Below are 21,991 nucleotides of genomic sequence, written 5' to 3'. Positions count from 1 at the left end.
CGAAGCTGTTCGCTAAGCGCGCCTCGCAGCCGCGTCGTGTCCTCTCCTCGCGAGTCGCGATCCACGTTCGTACAAAACGTCGCGCGAGTCCTCGAGTTCGAGTAACCGAGTACCGTACCGAATCGCGCCGCGACTTTGCGCCGTGCGCGGCCTCAGGAATTCGAACCGCTCTCGTCGCGCGCGTCGCGCACGCGCCCCCCGTTGCCGTGGCGACCGGTGTAAACAACCGCACGCCATTTTCTCCGGCTAACGGCAGTGTCGGACGGCAGCTGATCTAGCGATTCCCGCGACTTCTCGCTCGATGAGAGTATTATGAGAGATTCTCGTCGTCGTCGAGTCTCACGTGGTTTCACGTCTCGGAATCGTTTAATCGAGAGTATCAAAACGCGCCGTCTGAAAAAGTATAACTTAGATCTCAACTGAATTAAACGAATTTTGCGTCGCGCAGTTCAAACTTGTGCATTGTTTCCAAGAAAAATAAAATAAAGACTGATGAGCGCAGCTTAGCGCCATTTGTGTGTAACGATATTGAATTTACCTTTCCCTTTTTCTTCAATCGCGCAATACGAATATGATATGTAATTTATTGAAGCCAAACATGACATTAAAATTAAAATCTAACGTTAGCTGTGAAGTGATAATAATCAATATCGGATTTAGCGAAATAAATTCACGTTAATTAATTCAGTTAATGCACTTTCGCTCGCAAAAGGTTTTTATGTCTGAAAGGAAGAAATTTTTCACGCGCACAGAGGAGTCCTCGTCTTGAGTTAATCAAACGGGGCCGGCGCGATCGAAGATAGGTTATGTGCGCCATGCGAAGTTAAAGAAATATTTAATTCAAGTTATGTTTAAAGCGCGCGATAATAAACCCCTTCATTTGCGTAATAATACGTTTATGTAATTAATTGGGAAACGTGGTTAATCGTGACGTTGTTTTGCGCGCAGGTTGAACGTACAGGTTAGGTCGTCGCGACAGCGGCTGACGGCGGCGAAAGGATGCTCCGGATCCTATCGCTCCACGAATTCGAGGGTCCCGCTTTCGGCGAGGCGGCCAGCATCGGCCTGATCGAGGGCGTCATCCATTACTGCGCCTACGATGCTCTGCAGGACGAGATGCAACCCTTCGCCAAGTACCTGCGCGACTACCCCGAGGTGTCCGTCACGCAGGAGATCCTCGCGACCCGCGAGACCGCGCGCACGATCAGCGCCGGGGAACTGTTTCTCCCCGTTCGCGACGGCGTCTTCAAAAAGATCGTCAATGTATGGAGAGAGAGAGGGTTGTCCGAGGCGATTCGCTTTGCCGCAGCCACGGATCCAGAACAGATTACGAACGTTGTGCGCTGGATCGCGACGAGGTATGGCATTTCCGTATCTTTATCGTGTTCTTCGCAGATTCAACGCATCTGCGTGTCGATAACGGAAAGTATATGACGATTTCAGACTGAATCGAGTATTGGATTTGATGGACGGAGGAATATATCGCAGAGATGTGTTGCCGATGTCGGGAAATGGATCTGTTACCGATATCGTTGCTACACGGGACTGGAACACATCGCTGGTAGGATCATTTAGTATTCAGGAATCTACAGACACGTTCGAAACGTTTATAAGTACTTATTCCGAGTATTTATTACAGGTAAGGTGTCTGTCCTGGCATCCGCACTGCACTCGCCTGGCTGTGGCCATGAGGGACGATAGAATTCGTATTTTCTCGCAAGGTCTACTGGGGGTACCGGTATTGAGACACAGTGCGCAAAAGTCAGTTTGCTGTTTGAGTTGGAGACCGCACGCCGGTCGCGAATTAGCGGTTGCTTGCTATTCCGGAGTATTAATTTGGACAATAGAGTTGGGAGCGGCTAGTAATTTACTCAGCCACGCGATACTTTTGAAGCAAAGAAATCATGTACCCGTTACAAACGTCGTATGGCATCCACAAGTAATATATCACTTTATTTCTGTCAATATGCATTAAATATAATAGGAATTACACACTCACAGATATAGCGTTATAATATAAAGTTTTTTTCCAGGGTGATTTGTTGGCATCTTGCTCACCAATGGATTCAAATATAATGATCTGGAATGTTTCTAAAGAAGAAGGGGTTCCTCTGAAACGCGTCGGTGGAGGTGGCGTATGCTTTACATGTTGGTCGCCTTGTGGCTTGCGATTATTTTCTGCTTCGTGCAGAAATATTTTTAGGTAATATCTTTACATAAATAGGTAACGGAAAACTCAATTAAATGTGTAGTTAAAACGGCGAATATTTAATTTTAGAGTTTGGAATACTGGCGTTCCAACGCCATGGCATACAGAAAAGTGGACTGTACCCCAAGGTCGTGTAGCAACTGCGTGCTTTGGTCCCAACTTAACGCTGCTCTTCGCCACTACCGGAGATCCTGCTACGATATTCTCGTTGCCGTTGCAAGATACTATATTTGACGTTAAAAAGGCTACCGATAACGATGTCAAGATAGCTATGCGTCTAATCGATTTAACGAAAGTAAATTTTTCATCGGATGATAATGACGATTATATCACGGTGGGCGGGAAAATAGTTTCTATGGAATGGGATCCAACGGGAAAATATCTTGCCATCCTTTTTCAGGTTTGTAAAAAAATATATGAATTTAGCTGCACTCTTTTATGCACTTTTCGTTTATAAAATTAAATGTACGTACTAACTTTGAAGAAAGAAAAATTAATCATAGGATCTCTTGTGCTAATTTGTTTCTTCTTCTCGATAACAGGACAGTCCAGTTATTGCTCTAGTGAAAACGAACTTGAGTCGTTTATCGCGGATAGTGGAAGTGCAGCCGAGCTGTCTTATCAAAGGATTTCCCGGGGAAGTGCCGAACTGCATTAACTTCTATCAAAAACGTACGTCGTGGATTTGTTTAACAATAGCTTGGAGCAGTGGACGCGCCCAGCATTTTCCGATTGTGGAAAATGAATCTAGAGTTGATACTAGCACATATTCCACGCTATTACCTCAATTTGTGAGACCGAATGGATCGTACAGCTTTGACGTTCGCGGTTACAGGCAATATTAAGTTATTATAACATAATACAGTAGCAATAAGACAATAAGATAATAATAAGACATTTTTCTATTTCTATATTCGTAAATGATAATATAATAATGAAATAATGAACTAATAAACTCATTTGCAAGATAATACCTCATTAATTAACTGCATTTGCGTTGCAGGCAATATAAAACTTCTCTAGACATATGTGTGTATGCGTATATAGAGCTTACGCAATTCTCGTTTGAGGGAACTTTATATACCCGTTTTACCGTCTTCGAGAGAAAGAAGAGAAAAAAAAATGAGTGGCCCGTCGTTAGACTCTCTAATGGACTGCGCTTGTAGCGTATGGAGGAGCATAGAACACAACGCGTTCTCTTCAGTGCCTAATTATACGAAGTCACATGCAGAGCGCGCGTCTTTCTATTTTTACGTCGCTTGACCGAATGCTAAACGGTTTGTCGGCACGTTGTGTATGTATGTATGTACGTGACCCACGCTATTTTCAATACTCCGCGTATGTGAATGTGAATGACCGAGCGTGTCTCGAGTACCTAAATCGAATTGATTTAATTCGAACAATTTTTTCTTCATTTTGCCTTTTTCCTTTTTTATAGAGAAAAAAGAAGACGAGTTAATTTCACGCACGGTACCCGTTGTTAAATCAAGCTTTGAGAATCCAATCTGGGTGAAAAATAAGCGCCGTTAACGTATCGCGGATCGTCAATATCGGCTAAAACGTGAGCTTAACGCGTATTTTCTGATGTTTATTCATTCTTATCGGTCCTGATATGATCGCTTTTTGGAGATTACGCGTGCGGGGACGCGGGTGAACGGTTGTTTTTATGCGGGGCGCGATTAAACGCGCTCAGGATGATTTTTCTCTTCTTTTTCCACTCGTTTCGCTGTTATTGCATCCGTATGGAGGGATGAGAACATGATCGGTGTCCTTTTTACGGTATATTTATTTTGAGGGCGGTCTCTCTCTTTCTCTCTCTCTCTCTCTCTCTCTCTCTCTCTCTCTCTTTTTCTCGGGGTCGCGTACGCACATGCGGCGACTATGGTACGAGCGAAGCTGACAGGTGCCCGAGCAAAAAAGCCAGGACCGCGAGCGGTTATAGTGTGCATGTAATGTAAGCACAGAGGGCTGGCAGACCACATGTGCCACTCTATCACTTATCTACCCGTAATATGACGTACTAACTTGCCCAGAGAGATGCACCAGGACGCGTACATACGCATACTCGCATACGCGCGCTCATAATTTTCCGCGGAAGGGAGAAACACCGAGATGAAAACGGAGCTCCGAATCCCGTCCACATATTATACATATAGGAAAAAAAGAAAAACACAAAATGACATATTGTAACACACCGAAGAGGAGCGTGAGATTTAACGAAAAATTTGAAACAAAAATATTCCATTTTGGTTGCATGTACATCAAAACCGGATTTCTCCCTTAGGATTTCGTACTCAGCTCGAATGTCATCGACCTGCTAACTGCTACGAGGTCACCGCCTTGTGTGTCGTTGAAGCAACGATTGTCACTTCGGGTTCGGGGATGTTTTCTTAAGGATAGGGTTGGCTGACAGGTGAATCGTGAATCGTGATTCGAACGTGAGAAAGAAACGGCGCGGCCGACCTCAGTTTTCGGTCTTCGCGATCTTTCTCTTCGCGCGAATCGCGAAGAATCGAGACGATCGCGACGAGGTGAGAAAACCGAGCGAGGGTGGTCTGGTAAGATAGACGAGCGAGGAGTGAACGACTTGTCCTCATGTGGCACGCCTATGGAAGCATGTTGTTAATAAGTGACGCGTGTGTGGCAGCTGGTCTTACATTTTTTTGCCCCCGCACCCGATTCTTAGGGGCTCGAGCGACGAAAGATCGTCTCGAGCGCGCTTCCCCTCTTTCATTCTTTCCCTTCTTTTCCCTTTCGCTCGTTGTGTCTTCTTCGTTTCTCCCTCGCTTACGCGCCGTCTTGGATACTTTTTCAAACAGTTTTCGACGCGATGAATCACGTGTATCAACTTGACGCTACAGCAACGCACGATCGAAAATTAATTCTTTGCGGTCCTATGTCAAAGACCTGACAATTCTATCCCGAATTCCGACTCGAATTACAGGTTGCTAAAAAATGATAATAGTTATCAGACAAATTGTGAAAAATTATTTTACTTTACGTAGTCGCAGTCTTTTTGTTAACCTAGTATACCACGAACACATCATATACACATGATACGTACTAGGAAGATGTTTTGCGACCTGTCTCTTCCATTGGGTCTCTCAGAATAGAATTCCGTTTCTACCATATACCATTTAACATATCGCTCATCTACAACGATGAGAATTGCCATTTAAATTTATTTTTTTGAAAACTTTGTTTTTCAAGCTATGTTGTTATTGCAGCAAATCAGCGATATGTATGCGTTCCTCAATGTATCTTTTATGTATGTGCGCATTCTAATTCTTCCAATGTATTACGCGACACATGAAACCGTGAGCGAAATCCTAAACTCTGGCGCGAATTATAGAATCCTCTAAAGCGGGTCCTGGCGTCATGGGGGCGAAATCATGAATGGTTCGCGGTTCGCGCGTGGAAGGACCGCCGACGACGCGAGGTCGCCGAACGCGCGTATTTACGCGCCTCGGCAGATGTTCGGTCGCAACCCGCGACCCCCGTTGGTCCCCGCGAAGGGAAAACCGCGCGTACCCCCGCGACAAGTGCAGCGGCGGGTTGCGGCCGTGTACCGCGAAGAAGAAACGCATCAGGAGGGGGCTCTCGGCTGCCGCGATGCAGCCACGCGAGTGGGCGGCGCGATGTTCCCTTCTCGCCCTCCGCTTTCCAAGAAGAGGAGCATTCGATCCCGAAGGGCCACGCTCTTCATTAGAGGAGGAGGAGGAGGAGGTGGTGGAGGGTGGGAGATCCCTTGATCTCCTCTCTCAACTTTCTGAGAGATTCCTCCGACGGAGAAGAGAGGATTGTCTCGCAGCTGATATAGTCTTCGACGAGACGCGTTAACGGGTGGTGCGAAAGCGCCGGACCCCCCGATTTCCCGCTTTATCGGTTCCGCGAGAAGAAACCGGTGCTGTCCTCGTCCGTTCGCCGTACGGTCCTCATTTCTCGCGATCGTTATCGCGCGCGTGCCACGCAAGGAAGATAGATAGAGAGGGTGGGAGAGAAGGCTCTCGAGCGGAAAAGGCCGGCGCGATAAGCGGCCCGCCGATCATCGTGTATACACGTTGATACGTTGATATCGAAGTAAGCCGTTTCTCTGACGTTATTCTCGAATTTCGCGCTATCTCCGCCTCCCGGAGGAAAGTGAGGCACAATTGGACGTCTCCCTGTACTCGCGAAGATAGTTTAAGTTTAAAGGGACGTGCTATGCGCTAAATCGAAAAATCCGGCGGTGACTTCGACACGTTTCTAAAAAAAAAAAGTCAGACATTTCGTTATTGTGCTTCTACATGATCGCGCCTCATTTCCCTCTGGTGATTACACTGGATTGAAAGGTGGTCCTCGCTTCGAGAGAGTTAATTTTCTAGAGATCGCGATCGAGACAAGCAGGTGAGACGTCATTTCAACTTGTGCGGCTGTCCGAAAGCGAATCGAGCAAGTCACTTCTGTCAGTCGTGATCGCGAGAGGTGCTCCTCACAACTATAGAGACGAGAGACTATCGCAATCGCGAATTTAGAGCCGCGATATAACGTACAAAAGTTGTACGCAAGCACTGAAAGTCCCATTTATGGATTTAGCCGAAGCAGATCTGGTTCCGATCTCGTTTTACTTTTTTATTTTTCGGTATCCCCCATATAATGCGCATGACATTAATTATTATCTGACGCATTGATAAACCGAACGTACGTTTTCCGTTTCAATCGATTTTTCACTATTACACATGGGTCTATCGAGAATTACATAAATGCGCGCATGATTGATCATCAAATTAGATCGTGACGCATGGAAAGAATCGCGTGACTATTCGCTTCGCGGAAGTGAGTCGGATGAATCTTTGGCGAGGTCCATGAGAGGATTTTTAGGGTAACTCTGAGGGTGAACCGAATAACGGGGGAACATCGACACACTCGGCGCGGAACCGTTCGACAAATTCGACGCGATCGTCGGTGGCGATCGTCGCGAATTCGTTCCATCATTGTTATCCGCTGATATTTCCGCAGGCTCTGCCGCGTTATCTCGCGTCTTACGCGATGACGAGGGTGAGCCACGTGATAACAACGCGATCGGGCACAAAGTGCACGGTGTCGGATAAGGCGCTGAAAAGCGCGTCTCGCGGCTCGCTTTCTCAATTCACGCGCGCGTCGCGCGACGTTACAAAATCCGTGGGTTTCGCAACTTTTCGATCGGCGTGCCGCAACTAACGCGCACATATCGGTATGATTGACGGCAGGCTGCCGGCGGCTACGAGCTCGGATCGACGAGGACGAGGAGGACGACGACGACGACGGAAGAAGAGGAGGCGGAGGAGGAGGAGGAGGAGATGCACCTCGAGGATTACCACGGCGAGAGGAGCGAGGAGGACGTGCGACGGCCCGTGTCCGTTCTGGAGCAAGACGACTTCGTCGACGACGGTTCCCTGCCCGATCTGATGTCCATGACGATGGCCGGCATGGACGTCGACGTCGCCCAGTGCTGGACGGCTTCGCAAGCGGACAACGTCTTCTTCTCGCCGCTGGAAACCGACGCGGACCCGCGAGATTATCTCGACTGGGACCAGGTGCCCGTTGTCTTTCAGTATCCCTCCAACGGTGGTGGATCACCGGGTGGTAGCACCTCCAGCGAAGCAACAACGCCGATCTGGAGCAACGCGGTGACAGCGACGACGACGACGACGACGACGACGACGGATCATGACGAGGACAAATCGGACCGGAAGTTACCCTCAATGGGCTCGGCCTTCCCCTTCTCGCGCACATTCTGCAACACGATCTATCCGGAATTTGGAGCGGAGTCGCAGGGTGATTATCAGGATTATCCGGACTGCCAGGAGGACGTGGTGTCGTTGTTGATGAGCATTCAGAACGACGTGACGGCTCAGAGCTACAACCCTCCAGTCGCCGACGAATTCGACCTCAGTCTGATTAGGGGCGACCCGACGTCGTTGCTGAGCATCGTGGACTCATCGTCCGCGAACTGTTTCGCGAGCGACGATCAGCAGGAACCGTCCCGGAGCTTCAATCCGCCGTACTACGCGGTCGGGCATCTCGTCTCCTCCCAGCAGCAGCCATCGACGATCAATCTCGCTGGTGAGCTTGTCGGTGCGATGGACAGTTACGGTAATCAGGTGATACTGCCGCGGAACGAGGGTCTGCTGCTCGGGAATGATCGACGTGTCGCCGGGTCGAAGGTCGCTGAAACCGAGAAGAACGACAAGTCTTACGGTAAGCGCCACTATGTCCTCGTTTATTTTAGAGAAACTGAATATTTCACGCTCTCATTTCGCCAGAATTTATCCGCGAGTTCTATCAGATTGACGAAAAGAGCCTGCTCGGCTAAATCAAAACGAGAATTCTCAGCATTTTTAGAATATATTGGACCGAAGAGTCCAGGACGCTCCGAGTATTTCCGGCATCCGAAAGAAAGTACAGTGAAATGAGCTTCCAACATTTTCAGCGCCGTTAGATATGCCACGCGATATCCGGATATGCGGGATATGTGTGGCAATACGCAATTTCTGTTCCAGTTGCGCGTGTTTACGTTTCGCGTGCGTACGTCACGTTGCAGATTGCGCGAGACCGGTGGACGATAGCCTCGCGTCGGCTTATCAGTGCCGCTGGATCGACTGCGGCTGTGCGTTCGCGGAGCAGGAGGGCCTGGTGCGGCACATCGAGAGGCGGCACGTGGAGTCGTCCTCGGCGAGCGCGCACGGCCACGGCAGGCGGATTCAGCGGGACCGGGACAAGGAGCGAGACGACAAGGAGACGGGAGAGAGCTTCTCCGTCGCGACGCCGGCGACGACGACGGGCCGCGAGGACGAGTTCGCCTGCCTGTGGCAAGGATGTCCGCGCGCCCGGCCGTTCAACGCGAGATACAAGTTGCTGATCCACATGCGAGTGCACACCCAAGAAAAGCCGAACAAATGTCCGGTTAGTGTCCTCGTTCGTTTCTTCTCGGCGCGATTTCCAACTCCAGCGTGACTCCAATAACGCGCCTTATGGTCCTTCAGTAACTTTTTTCGTTATCTCATTGGTCGCTTCATCGAGTCGTATGTAAATATACTAAAAAAAATGGAAATTCCTTTAACGGTGGAGATTCTTTGGTCAATTTGTTTTTGGTTTTATTATTTTTATTATAATTTTCTTGTCAATCCTCAATACAACGCGTTTTTGCATCAAGTAAATAGATTCTCATAAGCATTTTAATTGAAAATTTTACGGACTGATTCTGTTATTTGTTCTAATTGCACAAGTCATATCGACATCGTTGTTTTCTATGTATTCATCCAGGTTCATTTTTTACAAAATTGTCCGCTAGCAAAATTAGTTTCTTACTCTTGATGTTTATTTCAGTTTGCCGGCTGTAAGAAGGCCTTCAGTCGTTTAGAAAACTTGAAGATACATCAGCGATCGCACACGGGCGAAAGGCCTTATGCGTGTCAACACAATGGATGTTCAAAGGCGTTTAGCAACAGCAGCGATCGAGCAAAACATCAGAGAACACACTATGACAGAGTACAGTGTCTTTCTTATTTCTCACACATTTAATAAATACGTAATTGACACAATTTAAGTTTTTTTCCAATATTTCTTATTAGCAGCTAATCTTTTTGGTTTAATACGATCTTATTCGATATGCTGTACCGATATAAATTGTTATGGGACGTATTACGGCTTACTAATATCCTACAAAAATTAATATAAGCTTTATAGTATTATTATTTATAGTATAAAGCTTTATGGTATAAGCTTTGTATCTTTGATTCATAATCTTTGACAAAAAAATAATTTTGATGGTAACTTTTTCTTTTTCTAGAAACCATACGCTTGCCAGGTAATCGGCTGCGGCAAACGTTACACCGATCCATCGAGTCTTAGAAAGCACCTGAAAAATCATACGGAAAATTCAAGTACGTTGTCCAGTCTGTTATCGTCGGATAAGATATCAACGAATAATGTGACAGCAATAGGACACAAGTTAAACTCGACGATTCCTCAGCGAGGAAGCCATGACGCGTGCATTTTTGACGTGGAAACGAATCATTCGTACAAATTGTCTAAAACTTATGTCAAAGAAGAGAACACATCGCCGAACAATACGTGCCAGCTGAATAGAATCTCCCTGAATTTTGACGGCAATCAGCAGGAATACGTGCCGATCGAATCGGTTCGTCATCTTCTGATCAACGACCTCACCAACGCACAGGACGAGAATACAGGTAATGGATATATTCAATCAATTCAACTGTTAGAGAGTGTGATATATTTCAAGTCTTTGGTATCATGAAGTCACGAAGCTCGTCAGAATTTGAAGGCAAACGAATTTAATAAGTGAATACTTATTGGAATAATTTTAATTATTTAATTTTGTATGTATAATATTCTATTTCCTATTAATAGTTACAGAATATTTTGCAAATTACATTTCGAGCATCTTCTCGGATCGATTGAAGGTATCGCTTATCGTCGTGACGACGTATGGCTTTCATATTCAGCATGATCTATATTTTTTCAGTCGACATTTTCAATGTAGGAAAATCTGGCCGAGATGCGATAAGAACCACTAGACCTTGCTACTTATTACTACTTACATTATAGTGTTTCTAACATATGCGCGCAAGATACGGTGTGACCTTTAACTTTTATTGGCAATCGAGTAAGACTTTGTTTTTCAGTTTACAAGATGTATTACAGTTTCTCTTTGCATAAATAGCATTTGTGAAATAGACCAATTGAATTATTTTAATTAATATCTAATCTTGGTAATTGAAGAAAGAATGTATCCCGAGAAATCTTCGCTTAGCTGTGTTTTTTTTTCTGATCTTCTATTATATAATTTCTTAGAAAAAGAGGATCATATCTATTTCTCGAAGAAATATAGGTAGCATCTTTCACAAATATATTTGACGTGATGCGAGATGCTATTGTTTCCTTGATTCTCTTTCTACTATATTTCTAGAGGTAGGGTGCAATTCCGCAAAGATCATAAACCATCGGTTGTACATGCGTGCGTGCGTGTGTGCATCTCGCGGGCGCGTGCTGGCTTTTTCTGTCGCGGCTCGCGCATCGCGCCGATGACAGTGTTCGCGCCTGGCCGTCTATAGCTGATCTCAGAGGAGGTTCGCCCCACGCTCCTTTATGCCTTTACCCCATACCGAGTCTTAAAATAATATTCCTTACTTTTTTGGGAGGGAAAGGAGGGCCGTACGGCGTACGCCGCGTACGGAGGACGCGCGAACGGGTGAAGTCGCGTACGCGTGACAAAACAGATGACAAAACAGATTGCCACGTGCCACGCACCCGTGCTATTTCCAAAGGAGCCCTCGCGTAAATGTAATTTCATGAAAGTATATAAAAACTTGCGCGCGAGATGAAGCGCGTGAAAGAGAGAGGGAGAGTGAGAGAAAGCGAGAATGAGAGCGAAGCATCGTGACCATCGTTATTCTTTGCAGGATTCTGCGTGCCCGCGGAGGACGACGTGCCGGATTTCCACGAGCTCGACATCGAGCGACAGTTCCACGAGCTGAGCGCCCTGAACGACGCTATCTTCATCGACGGATGAGCCTCCTCGGCGGGAGAGTCCCTTCCCTGACGAAGCGAAAGACAGGATGCGATGCGTCGGTGAATGAACGAAAGAATAAACGTTCAATGTAATTTAACGTGCATCTTGATTCGATTAAGATTCGCTGTGCGATTAATCACCAATCCTGGAATCCTGATGATTCTTCAATTTCTATTAAAAAGAATTAATTACGTTTGCTCTTTATATAATTTACGTATTTTTTCTGATGGAAAGAAGAAGCACGAGTGATTCACCGATCATTCACTGACGCGTTCATCCTGCCGTCGCGATCTCACTGTTTCGTTTCTCTCTTTTTACGACTTCTTTTATACTCATTAGTCCGTTGTAATTGACGAATCGTATATATTTTTGTACATAGGTACTTATGTATATTATCTTCCTCGTATGCATAGTCGAGCTGTTCTTTTGTTACACAGAATTATATGAAGAAAAAAAAACGAATCTCTTAAGCAGTTTAACGCATATCGGGTAAACAAGCGTTATAGATTTACGCCTTGATGAAACTTTAATTCTGGCTGCACTCGTTTCAGTTCTTCGTGTAAATGTATAGCGCGTTTCTTAAAAGTTGCGGCGAGCTCGGGATTCTTCTGCGCGCCTTCTCCGCGCGCGTGCATCTGCGACAGGTTTGCGCAGGCATATGGATTGCCGTGCTCGCAGCTCTTCAACGACAACTTATATGCTTCTTTGTAGTTCTTTTCGATAACGTCCTCTATGCCGCCCAGATAGATACCCGATAGGTAGAAACAGGCCTTGTCCGAGTTGTACACGTCGCAGGCCTTCTTCAGGTATCTGACACCCGCTTGGACCTGAGTGGCCCTATCCTTCTCTCCGACGTCGTTCTTGGACGTTCCCAGGACACCGGCATGCAGACATCCGGACTCGTCATTGAGCTCGCAGCTTTTCGACATGTACTTGTACGCCGTCGGTAAATCCTTCTTGCAGCCTTTACCTGCGTGAATAAAAAGAACGTTATGAAGAGTATATAATAGAATAATTAGACTTAGATATTCTCTAGCCCAATCTTATATTTAAGATCTCAAGAAGCTACACAGAGTAGGGGTTCTCAATCTTTTTTGTCAAAAGGGCCACATTAAAATCTTTATAATGACCAGGGGTAAGTTTTATTTTTAATAATTATATAAAAATAAAATATCTTTACATTATTTATTATTTACAATTCTTTTTTTTTTTATATTATAAAAGTCCGACCAAATTGCAGAATCAAAACACAAAAATATATAATTTAATACTGAAATTTTTTGGCGAGTCAGATAAAAACTTCACAGAGATTGGGGACCCTTGAGCTATATCGTTTCACTGGCTAAATGGAATCTTAATATTACTTCAGATTAAATGATTTTAATAGCCATACAGTTATTTTATCGGTTTTTTAAGGGGATTTTAATATATTTAAAATTAAATTTAAAATGATCTTCAATATTAGATTAGAATACTGCGCTTCGAACAATTAAAATAGTTCTGCAATGCAGAACCAACTCTAAAATCTTACTTTTCTGCTAAAGTAAATTTCGCAAATTAAAAATAAAATGCTGTGCCAGCTGCCAGCATTATTTCAAATATAACAAACTATCCTCCTCAAATAAAATTTTATGTATTATATGTGTTCTTAGAAAATCTGTCTATGTGAAGTATTAGGGGAGCGTTTGATTCCTTATTGCGTAACTGCATCCATTTCACGTTTCGAAGTCTGCGCCACGACGCCACGATGGACATTCTCGACATCTACCGCAGATGCCGTAACTAACATCGCGATCGTCTGCTAGAGCACCTCGTGCCGCCTCGCGCTCGTGACTCGTGAGTCGTGACATTTCGTGGCAATCGTGGCTCTCGTGCTTCTCTCGTTGAACTCACCGATCGCTTTGAAATCGCCGAATTTCGCACAGCTCCTGGCGTAGTTGTACTGATCGCAGGTCGTCTTGTACAACGACGCGGCCTTCGCCATGTCCGCGTTCACCGCCTCATAATAGTCGCCCAGCAAGTGGCACACTGTTTCCGAAGCAAAAACGTTATCTTTGAACCGGTTAAGGTTAGATTCTAAACTCGACTCACCCTCCGGCTTTTTCTCGCTGTAGCAACCGAACTGATACTCTATGTGAAGGTTCTTCAGGTACTCCTTCACGTCCTCCTCTTTCTTCAAGTCGTACGCCATCGTCTCGGTCCTCCTATCTCACGTCGTACCCGCGATCGCATAATAACGGAGCACCCGCCATAGGCGCCATATCAGAATATCAGCTGTTCTCTTATCTTCAGCGCCACCTGGAGCTACGATCGCGAGTGAGAGAATCGCGAAGAGGCGAGTCGAGCTTTGCGCTGATAGCTGACACTTTGCCGCCAAATTTTGCTGATCTCAATCGAGAAAGTCATCTTCATCTTGCACGGAGGCCTACCAGCTTTTCTTTATTAGGATTAGTGATTACGTTGGGATAACCGAGTTTTCTCAAAATGACATGTAGGTATATCTGCGTTTCGCACATGCACGAGATTGTGTGCTTTGCAGTCGGTTTTGTTTTGGTCGTGTACTATCTCGTCGCACTTTCGATGCTTCGATAAATAAAATAGATATATATTTAGATTTTCTTTTTTGGAAGATAAAGGGAAACGAAAGGTGTACAAGGTGCAATAGATCTTGTAAACTAGAATGTGCAATAAACCTTGTAAACTCTATGTTACACAAGGTTAAGGAAATTCCTTTGTTCTACTATATTTTATGTTGATTCTCTCATTCCAGCGATCGAGATAAAGAATTGGACGCCGGAGTACTATGTCGCAAATCAGTCGGACTGTCAGCAAATTCTGGAAGGTTCAGATGCACTGATGGAAATACCGTTGTTGAACAATGCTCGATTACACGATATCAAAGATAAAGAGTTGGTCAGATTCCGAGGGATGATTCAGGATATGTATAATCCTGAGTATTATTTTAAGCAGTACGAGGTGAAGAACACAGACACGGGGGAGAGTAACATTAGATGCGGGATGTATATGGATGCGGCTCGATGCCTGGTAAATTATCTCCGTTTTTGATTTTTCTTCTATATGTTAGAAGCCATTTTATGTGACTCTGTGAAATCACTGAGAAATCCATTTTAGTTGAATCAACTAAATCTTGGGTTGGAAAATTTTTTGTTATGTTAACCAAATTTTTTGTTAACCAAAAGATTAGTTGATGAAACTAAAATGGATTTCTCAGTGCTTGTCAGAAATGTGTTGTCCCTGCTATCACATGAGCAGCGGATAAGAAGCAGAGTCTAGATTAAAGTAACATGCAGATCAGGTGTGGGATGCTATGAGAACAGTTTTTCTCACGTATAAATACTGCATACACATTATCATCATTTCGTTTCAATGGCGCAACAGTCCGAGTCGAACCTGGTTACCAGGACCGGACTCGCACCTTTGGTTCAGCAGATAAGTGCGCTGTCTGCTACGCCACGCTCGCTCTCAGATATACACATTATCACAGAAACACAATATCTATCGAATGTTCGTCTATAGTAGTGTTTATTAACTTTTATTTTGAGTACAGCCGCACGAAGAAATATCGTTGTATTCCAACAAGAATAAAAACTCAGAGAGACAAACTTACGTTGTGATTTCTATACCTGGGTTAAATGATTGGGCAAAGGAAAAGAGTACGAATACACGGACGTCTGATACAACGACGCACAACAATAGTATCAGTAAAAGGAGTTTGGATGATAATGACTCAGAGGAAATGGATTGCTCGGAACCTGTTACAAAAAAAGAGAAAGTCTCAGATAGTAATGATGTAGACATGAGCAATATAAAAGTTCAAAATATGTTATCAGAAGATCACATATTGAATTTTCCAATTCCAATTGATGGGGGAAAAGCTTGCATAGTAAAGGTAAATTATATATTAAATAAAAAGAATATATATTACATTAAATAAAAATATATATGATGTATATTTTTCTCAATTGATATTTTTTAAATACTTTTCAGGTTTATGATGAGACCATCTTAAAACTGAACCAGGTTATCGATGTAATAGGATTTATATCGTTGGATCCAATATTAAGTACTATTCATGGCTCAGATGATGAGATGAACGAAGCCGAAATACATACTCATAATCCACCGGCTTCCCTAGTACCTCGGTTACACGCGGTAAAATTAATTGAGCTCACAAAACCTAAAATTTTAAATGCTCCGGAAATAATGTCTAAAGCACAGCTCATCAGGAGTGATTTGCACATAATATTAAGTCAATTGCTATTTGGAGATAGCTTAGCTGCGGATTACTTGATATGTCACCTCCTTTCTGCAATGTAATTTTTTCTTAATACCTTTATGGAAATATACATCCGAGCGTGTTATTTCTGTAATATTTCATCTTTTGTAATGTTTTTAGATATATGAGGAGAGATTACTTTTGTCTCGGTACATTTCCGTTGAACATAACGAATTTTCCAGCGAGTAAACTCAAGATCTTCCCGAAAGAGTTTTATAACTTTCTACAATTATTTGTAAAGAAAAGTCACTTTTTGGAGATGACTTTGGAAAATTTGAACGAACTGGCTTTAATTCCGAAGTAAGTTTGTCTCGTTGAATGCACATTGTCAGTATGCACGTATATCACGTATGATGAATATATTCGCATTGTTTTCAGGAAAGATTATGAATGCAATAGATTGACGAGTGGTATTCTTCAATTAAGCAATAATACGCACCTTGTAATAGACGAGACAAGCTTAACCACCGGTACACTTACTGGGACTGGCAAGGAAAATTATAAAGCCCTTTCTGATCTACTTACGTTTCAAAAACTGACGTACGACTTTAAGTATTACACAATGGAATACGAAACAGACATCCCAATTCTAATCTTTTCCGATGTGAAGTCGTTCGTTCCTGTAAGTATTTATTTATAGCATAAAGTATATTACCCTTTTTTTCTATGAAAATTAACTAATGAAATGTTCATTTATAGTGTCCCATTCAAATTATTTTAAATGTCGATGCGGATTCGGAAAATTTATATAGTCAGGTAGTTGAAGCTGCACATCAGTATTTGAAAGACGAGAATCGATTGGCGAATATGCGTCAGTACATAGAAGCCTTGAAGGACGCAGAATTCGTTTTTAATGAAGAAATCACAAAAGTATGTCATACTTGCTTGATTCTTTCGACGTTAACATCTATGTTCATTCAATTTACTTTAATGGCTTTGTTTTTATATATATATATATATATATATATATATTTAATTACTTTATATTATTTTGTTATTTATTCAGACTATCCAAGACGATTTTGTGAAGATGCGCAGTGCAAACAAGAATATAGATGCAGACAATCTACACGCATTAATGGTTTTCGCTAGATTAATGTCTTTATCTTATGGACAAACGACGCTAGATATAGAATGCTGGAAGAAAACCGTGCAATTGGAAATGGAAAGAATGAGTAGGCTGCCACAGCGCGGAAGGTAATCGTTGGACCCAGGAAGGATTTATAATACCGTGTGTACATCAAACCATGCGATACTAATATTTATTTTTTACGTACCTTTGTAATTATTTCATTAATAATAATAATGTGTAAAAATTATATACCATTATATATGTATACATTTTTATGAAATAGGACGAAAGTTCTCAATAGCCGTTTAATAGCCTATATCCTCCTTGGCGTGCCTCTCATCACGTTCCTTTTGGACACCTCGAAATCCTATCCGGGCGGATTCACCGTACCCCTTCGAATGATCAACTTCAAGTCTCGCTCCTGGAATGTGGCCTGTATAACCGGGGATCGGCGGTTTTTCTGAGTCGACATTATAATCTGCGACGAAAATAATTACACGATAGTTTTTGGAACTTGATGCTTCGCTTCGAGCTTCAACAAAAATGTCCTGATTATAATAATTGATTAAAAGATTCAAGTTCTATTGAGGCTCGAAAGCGAAAGATATATTATATATATATCTTTCAATTTGATCTTTTATTTTCGTTATTATTTTAGAAGTAAACGATATTAATTAATTGTATTTGGAATAACGCAAAATGCATTGTTAGATTAAATTAGAAATGACAGAAATTAACAAGCAACGTAATATGAAAGTACCGTAGGTCCTTCTGTGCCATCACCGTCATCGATCTCAAAGTCCACATTATCTGCCCTCGCTCGAGATGGAAGATTTTTCGGATCTGTTCGCTCTGTCTCAGAGCGTGAGCCCTTATCGCGTCCTGTTTCCACAGATTCTCTTGCGTTTTGTGCCATTTTTTGCCACCGACTTCCACGGCTTTCATGAAAGTCATGCCGTAGGTATGCCGTCGTTGCGGCCAGAAATAAATCCTGTGATCTAAATCAAGACTACGTCAAATATAAATCTCTTTGCGGATGAATGCATTGTATAAAAAGCATCAAATCCTATACTAATACAAATCCTATACTAATGTAATCTTTATATGTATATATTATATTTTTTAATTAATTATAATAGTTTTTTTTTAGTATCTTTATATATTATTATAATAGTATAATGTTCGTATTAATATCAAGAGACGAGAAAAAGTACATTTCTTACAAATATTTCTTAAGTTAATCCTGCAAGTTGACATAAAAAGTATAATACTTTTAATTAAAATATCAAAGTGTGTCTCGCCCGTGTATTACATTACTTTTTTATGCTGCTTATGTTGGATTAATTTTATATCGCGTCTCATCAGATAATTGCAACTTTGTTGACCATAGTAGCGCGAAACTCATAGCAAAACAAAAATTATTCGAAACATAGATAATTTTTCATTTTAATAAATCAAGAAAATGAAATTAAATCCATTTTTTAAATAATAATTCAATAGATTGCGAATATTTCATGCAATTTATATTATTGTTCCGTTGCAATAACTCTATCTGTAATTATGTCTCTCTCTCTCTCTCTCTCTCTCTCTCTCTCTCTCTCTCTCTCTCTCTCTCTCTCTCTCTCTTACATAGACAGATACATCTCGCGTCGCGCTTTGAATTTCCGCCAAATTAAATGTAATTGCCTACTTTCAGGTGATTGGGAGTACAGAGAGTACAGAGTAATACACGCGTCATCGGATTAACTGAGGTGCAAAAGGATCTGGCGCGTCGATCATTTATTAACAATATATACGCATTTATTAATAATATTAAAAATGCAAAATTTATATGCATCCCAGTACTGGCTTTTGATCGTACATTTTTAAGTGGTTCACCCCAATTACAACAGTCATCTATTTCGGAGAAATTGGAAAAAAAAAAAACGTCGCTCGCGAGCCGTGTCGCATTATTGCCGCTTGGCCGCTTGCTCGCCGAGGTTGTGTTTACGTCTTTTCAGAGAAATTGGGAAAAAAAACCGCTCGCGAGCCATCGCATTATTGCCACTCGCTAGCCGAGGTTGTTTACGTTTTTTTTCGACTCGCCTGGGCTCGCCGCTCGTAGGGGGCGGCTCGGAGTCTACGGAAGTCAGCTATCGTTTTCCAGATGAATTTCACACATCGGTATGAAATGAAGTGTTTGCGCTCCGCGCGCCCGTCGCCGTGCTCCGTGCTATTGGTGCTCTGTGTGTGTGTGTGTGTGTTACTCGGAACGCGCTTATTGTTTCCGCGATTGGCACTCCTGCTCCTCGTTTCGCGGGTCGCGGGAGCAATCGCCTGCGCGAGTACGTCCCGTATACGCGTTCATTAATTTCCAAGCGTGTTAAATGTTTGTCCGGAATTAACGTATCGCGCGAATCGCTCGCTCGAGACGGAGATGCCGGAGGCGGAGACGCGGCGCGTTGAAGTCGGCGACGGGCGAAGGTACGTACGGCAATTGCGAACGATTGACTTTCGCCGTGATGTTCGCCGGCGATAATCGTGGCGCTCGTCTCGCCATATTTTTGTAGATTCGAATGCAGCATTTCATTTATCGCGTGTCTCTCTCCGCGCTTTGAACGCAGTGCCGGAATTGTCTCCGATTCTCTCCGGGAAAATGAGGGCTGAGAGCGATACTCCGTCGTATCGAGTGATTCGAATAACGGAACGCGCCGCGATACGTCGCCCGTTTCGCGAATATGCGTCATATTCTCGTGGATCTCGCGTCGCGTAAATTGGCGGTCGGCAGTCACGATTCTTCGTCGCGCAAATTAATAACGCAGTTTCGCTTTCGCGAGATTTACGAGTTCGATACCGTACTGCGCGTGCTGTATTTAATTTCAATAGCGTTATCTTTGATTAATCGCCGTCTGGCGTGTCTCTTTATCAATCGTCCGCTCGATTTGCGTAGTATCGCGGCAAGTATTATTGTTTCATTAATTTATTTAATGAAAAAGAAGACAATTATTAATTACGTTGCAATTTTATTCCAATTCTTTGTAGCCTGTCTATCCACGTTTATATATCGATAACTTGATTTTATAATACGTGCTTTTATATTGCATAGTAAAGTACTTCCTTCCCCACGGGTACGACGGTACGACCTTGGCGAGGTGGGAAGGCCCAGTTGCTTGGATAAAAATCTAAAGACGGGGAAGCTAAACGTACCCTCGTCCGCCGATTTAATCGAATAAACGAACCGCAGCCGGTTCGTCGCGTTTGCTTCGGGAGTGCCGTTCAAGTACGCGGACTAAAGGACTTTTTCAAACGGGAGTGCCGTACAGTATCGCGCGAGAAAGACTTTTACTGAAATTACTCCGCGCGCGCGCGTGTAGTTTATTATCCGCGAGTGTTTCTCGCGAGTGTCCTGTGCGGCGAGAGGAAGAGGCCTGACGTCCTGAGAGGAGGAGGAGGTCCGAGAGAGACATCGGGCACCGACGGAGCAACCTTGGGGTAAGCATCATCTCTTAGCTACATAAAATTTATAATTTGTTTCCCTTTATTCAAATTGTTTTATTTCGATAAGTTAAAAGTAATTAAAGACAAAGAAATTATCTAAGATTTTAGTCTCTTGTAAAGATTTTTTTCGGTAAATAACTAATTATTGCTAAATATCTTATTAAAGCGTAAAAATTATCTTTTGAAATGTCGATTATTTTGAGTATTTTTAAAATTTGAATCTTGTTTGTATGTTACAGTATCATTGTAGCTACGTGGCTGCATAACTCTGTCCGTTGCGCATCGAGTTGGTGAGTCAAACAAAATAAACTTATTGTACCTTTCAATAATCATATAATTTATGACTCGCTTTGATCAGCCGGAACTGATACGGATTTACACGATGTTGAAGGTCCAGGTCTAGGTTGTATTGTCGCATGGTCTATTTCTGGTCCAATGTCACTGTCTTCATTATGAAACAGTACGAATATCGAAACTCAACTCTTCCGTCATAGTTTGTGTTTTTGTACATATAAAAATTAATAGGCTGTATTAATGTTTTATATTGGATTCTCTAAATGGATTTATTTTTATAAATCCGAAATTATATTTTCTTCTTGAGTTGCTGCATTTTTTTCTTGAGATGGGCCTAGCTCTGTCTGTCACTTCTGATGGGGCAAAGTCAATGTACTCTGTGAATGGTGTTAGAGCTGCGGGTAGGAGTATCTCTATAATAATACCAGGGATATCATAAATATTAATAGTTCTGCCTGGATGATTTAATATTCATGAGTCTATCGCAGTATTTATATATATATTTTTAGTGGACCATAAACGCTAATGTCCAGCGGCTGCATTTTATGAGAGTAGTGTGGTGGAAATGCGAAAGCATTATAATACCGTTTTTCTTTGCAAAATCAATAGCATCGCTTATTGATAAATGAGACTCGTGATTATCTAGTAAACGTAGAACACTATTACTTTAATTGCATCTCACATGCTTTACGAAATGAATCAACAGGACCGTCGCGAATAAAATGATCTTTGAAATGAACTCGGGGAAATACAAAAAATGGTGGGATGTAAGCTCCAGTAGTCGATGCGGTGCAAGCTAATGTGACAAGCTGTCCTCTCTTAGCAGAAGTTATATATCCAACTTGTTTTCTACCACGTCTTGCCACTACTTTATTTGGTTTTTGTACCGTAAATACTCCAGTTTTATCCATGTTCCATATATCATGCGATTGCACTTCGAAACGTGTCATAACATTTGTCAAATTATTAAAAAACCATTCAACATTATTGCGATTAAAGCTGGTAGCTCTATAGCTAAACTTGTTGCGTCAGGTGTTCTTAAACTTAATATGCTGTGACGTTTCATAAATTTACTGAACCAATCTT

At 42.8% G+C, this 21,991-nt stretch overlaps 4 protein-coding genes across 8 annotated transcripts; 3 read left to right on the top strand and 1 right to left on the bottom strand.

Moving 5' to 3' along the window:
• The first annotated feature begins 237 nt into the window (after positions 1 to 237).
• LOC143904982 (aladin) lies at positions 238 to 3,180 on the top strand. Of its 2 annotated transcripts, none has more exons than XM_077420036.1 (7): positions 238 to 401; positions 949 to 1,358; positions 1,444 to 1,561; positions 1,640 to 1,939; positions 2,034 to 2,203; positions 2,279 to 2,609; positions 2,752 to 3,180. In XM_077420036.1, the coding sequence occupies exons 2-7, from the start codon at positions 1,000 to 1,002 to the stop codon at positions 3,052 to 3,054; spliced, it is 1,581 nt and encodes a 526-aa protein (XP_077276162.1). In that variant the 5' UTR covers positions 238 to 401; positions 949 to 999; the 3' UTR covers positions 3,055 to 3,180. The 2 variants fall into 2 exon arrangements, with proteins under 2 accessions (XP_077276162.1, XP_077276161.1); XM_077420035.1 differs by having other exon boundaries at positions 238 to 515.
• Positions 3,181 to 6,067: 2,887 nt separating this feature from the next.
• LOC143904980 (uncharacterized) lies at positions 6,068 to 12,147 on the top strand. Of its 4 annotated transcripts, none has more exons than XM_077420030.1 (6): positions 6,068 to 6,289; positions 7,438 to 8,428; positions 8,772 to 9,133; positions 9,557 to 9,718; positions 10,020 to 10,422; positions 10,604 to 10,891. In XM_077420030.1, exons 2-6 carry the CDS (start codon positions 7,528 to 7,530, stop codon positions 10,768 to 10,770), a joined length of 1,995 nt encoding a protein of 664 aa, XP_077276156.1. In that variant the 5' UTR covers positions 6,068 to 6,289; positions 7,438 to 7,527; the 3' UTR covers positions 10,771 to 10,891. The 4 variants fall into 4 exon arrangements, with proteins under 4 accessions (XP_077276156.1, XP_077276155.1, XP_077276157.1 ...); XM_077420029.1 differs by having other exon boundaries at positions 6,068 to 6,595; XM_077420031.1 differs by lacking the exon at positions 10,604 to 10,891 and adding an exon at positions 11,656 to 12,147 and having other exon boundaries at positions 6,257 to 6,595.
• On the bottom strand, positions 12,109 to 13,999 carry Coa7 (Cytochrome c oxidase assembly factor 7). The gene is made up of 3 exons (XM_077420045.1): positions 13,857 to 13,999; positions 13,659 to 13,793; positions 12,109 to 12,735 (listed from the first exon to the last, which is right to left on the bottom strand). The coding sequence occupies exons 1-3, from the start codon at positions 13,954 to 13,956 to the stop codon at positions 12,266 to 12,268; spliced, it is 705 nt and encodes a 234-aa protein (XP_077276171.1). The 5' UTR covers positions 13,957 to 13,999; the 3' UTR covers positions 12,109 to 12,265.
• A 33-nt stretch (positions 14,000 to 14,032) lies between these two features.
• LOC143904981 (mini-chromosome maintenance complex-binding protein) lies at positions 14,033 to 17,600 on the top strand. The gene is made up of 8 exons (XM_077420034.1): positions 14,033 to 14,256; positions 14,536 to 14,810; positions 15,334 to 15,675; positions 15,774 to 16,099; positions 16,183 to 16,362; positions 16,441 to 16,684; positions 16,762 to 16,932; positions 17,069 to 17,600. The coding sequence occupies exons 1-8, from the start codon at positions 14,250 to 14,252 to the stop codon at positions 17,261 to 17,263; spliced, it is 1,740 nt and encodes a 579-aa protein (XP_077276160.1). The 5' UTR covers positions 14,033 to 14,249; the 3' UTR covers positions 17,264 to 17,600.
• The last annotated feature ends 4,391 nt before the right edge of the window (positions 17,601 to 21,991 follow it).

The sequence above is a fragment of the Temnothorax americanus genome, unplaced genomic scaffold (assembly GCF_048541705.1).
Source record: "Temnothorax americanus isolate GAGA-0224 unplaced genomic scaffold, ASM4854170v1 Scaffold6, whole genome shotgun sequence".
NCBI classification, from domain to species: Eukaryota; Metazoa; Arthropoda; class Insecta; order Hymenoptera; family Formicidae; genus Temnothorax; species Temnothorax americanus.
Note: the sequence above shows the minus strand (reverse complement) of the source record. Positions and strands in the feature narration are given on the sequence as shown.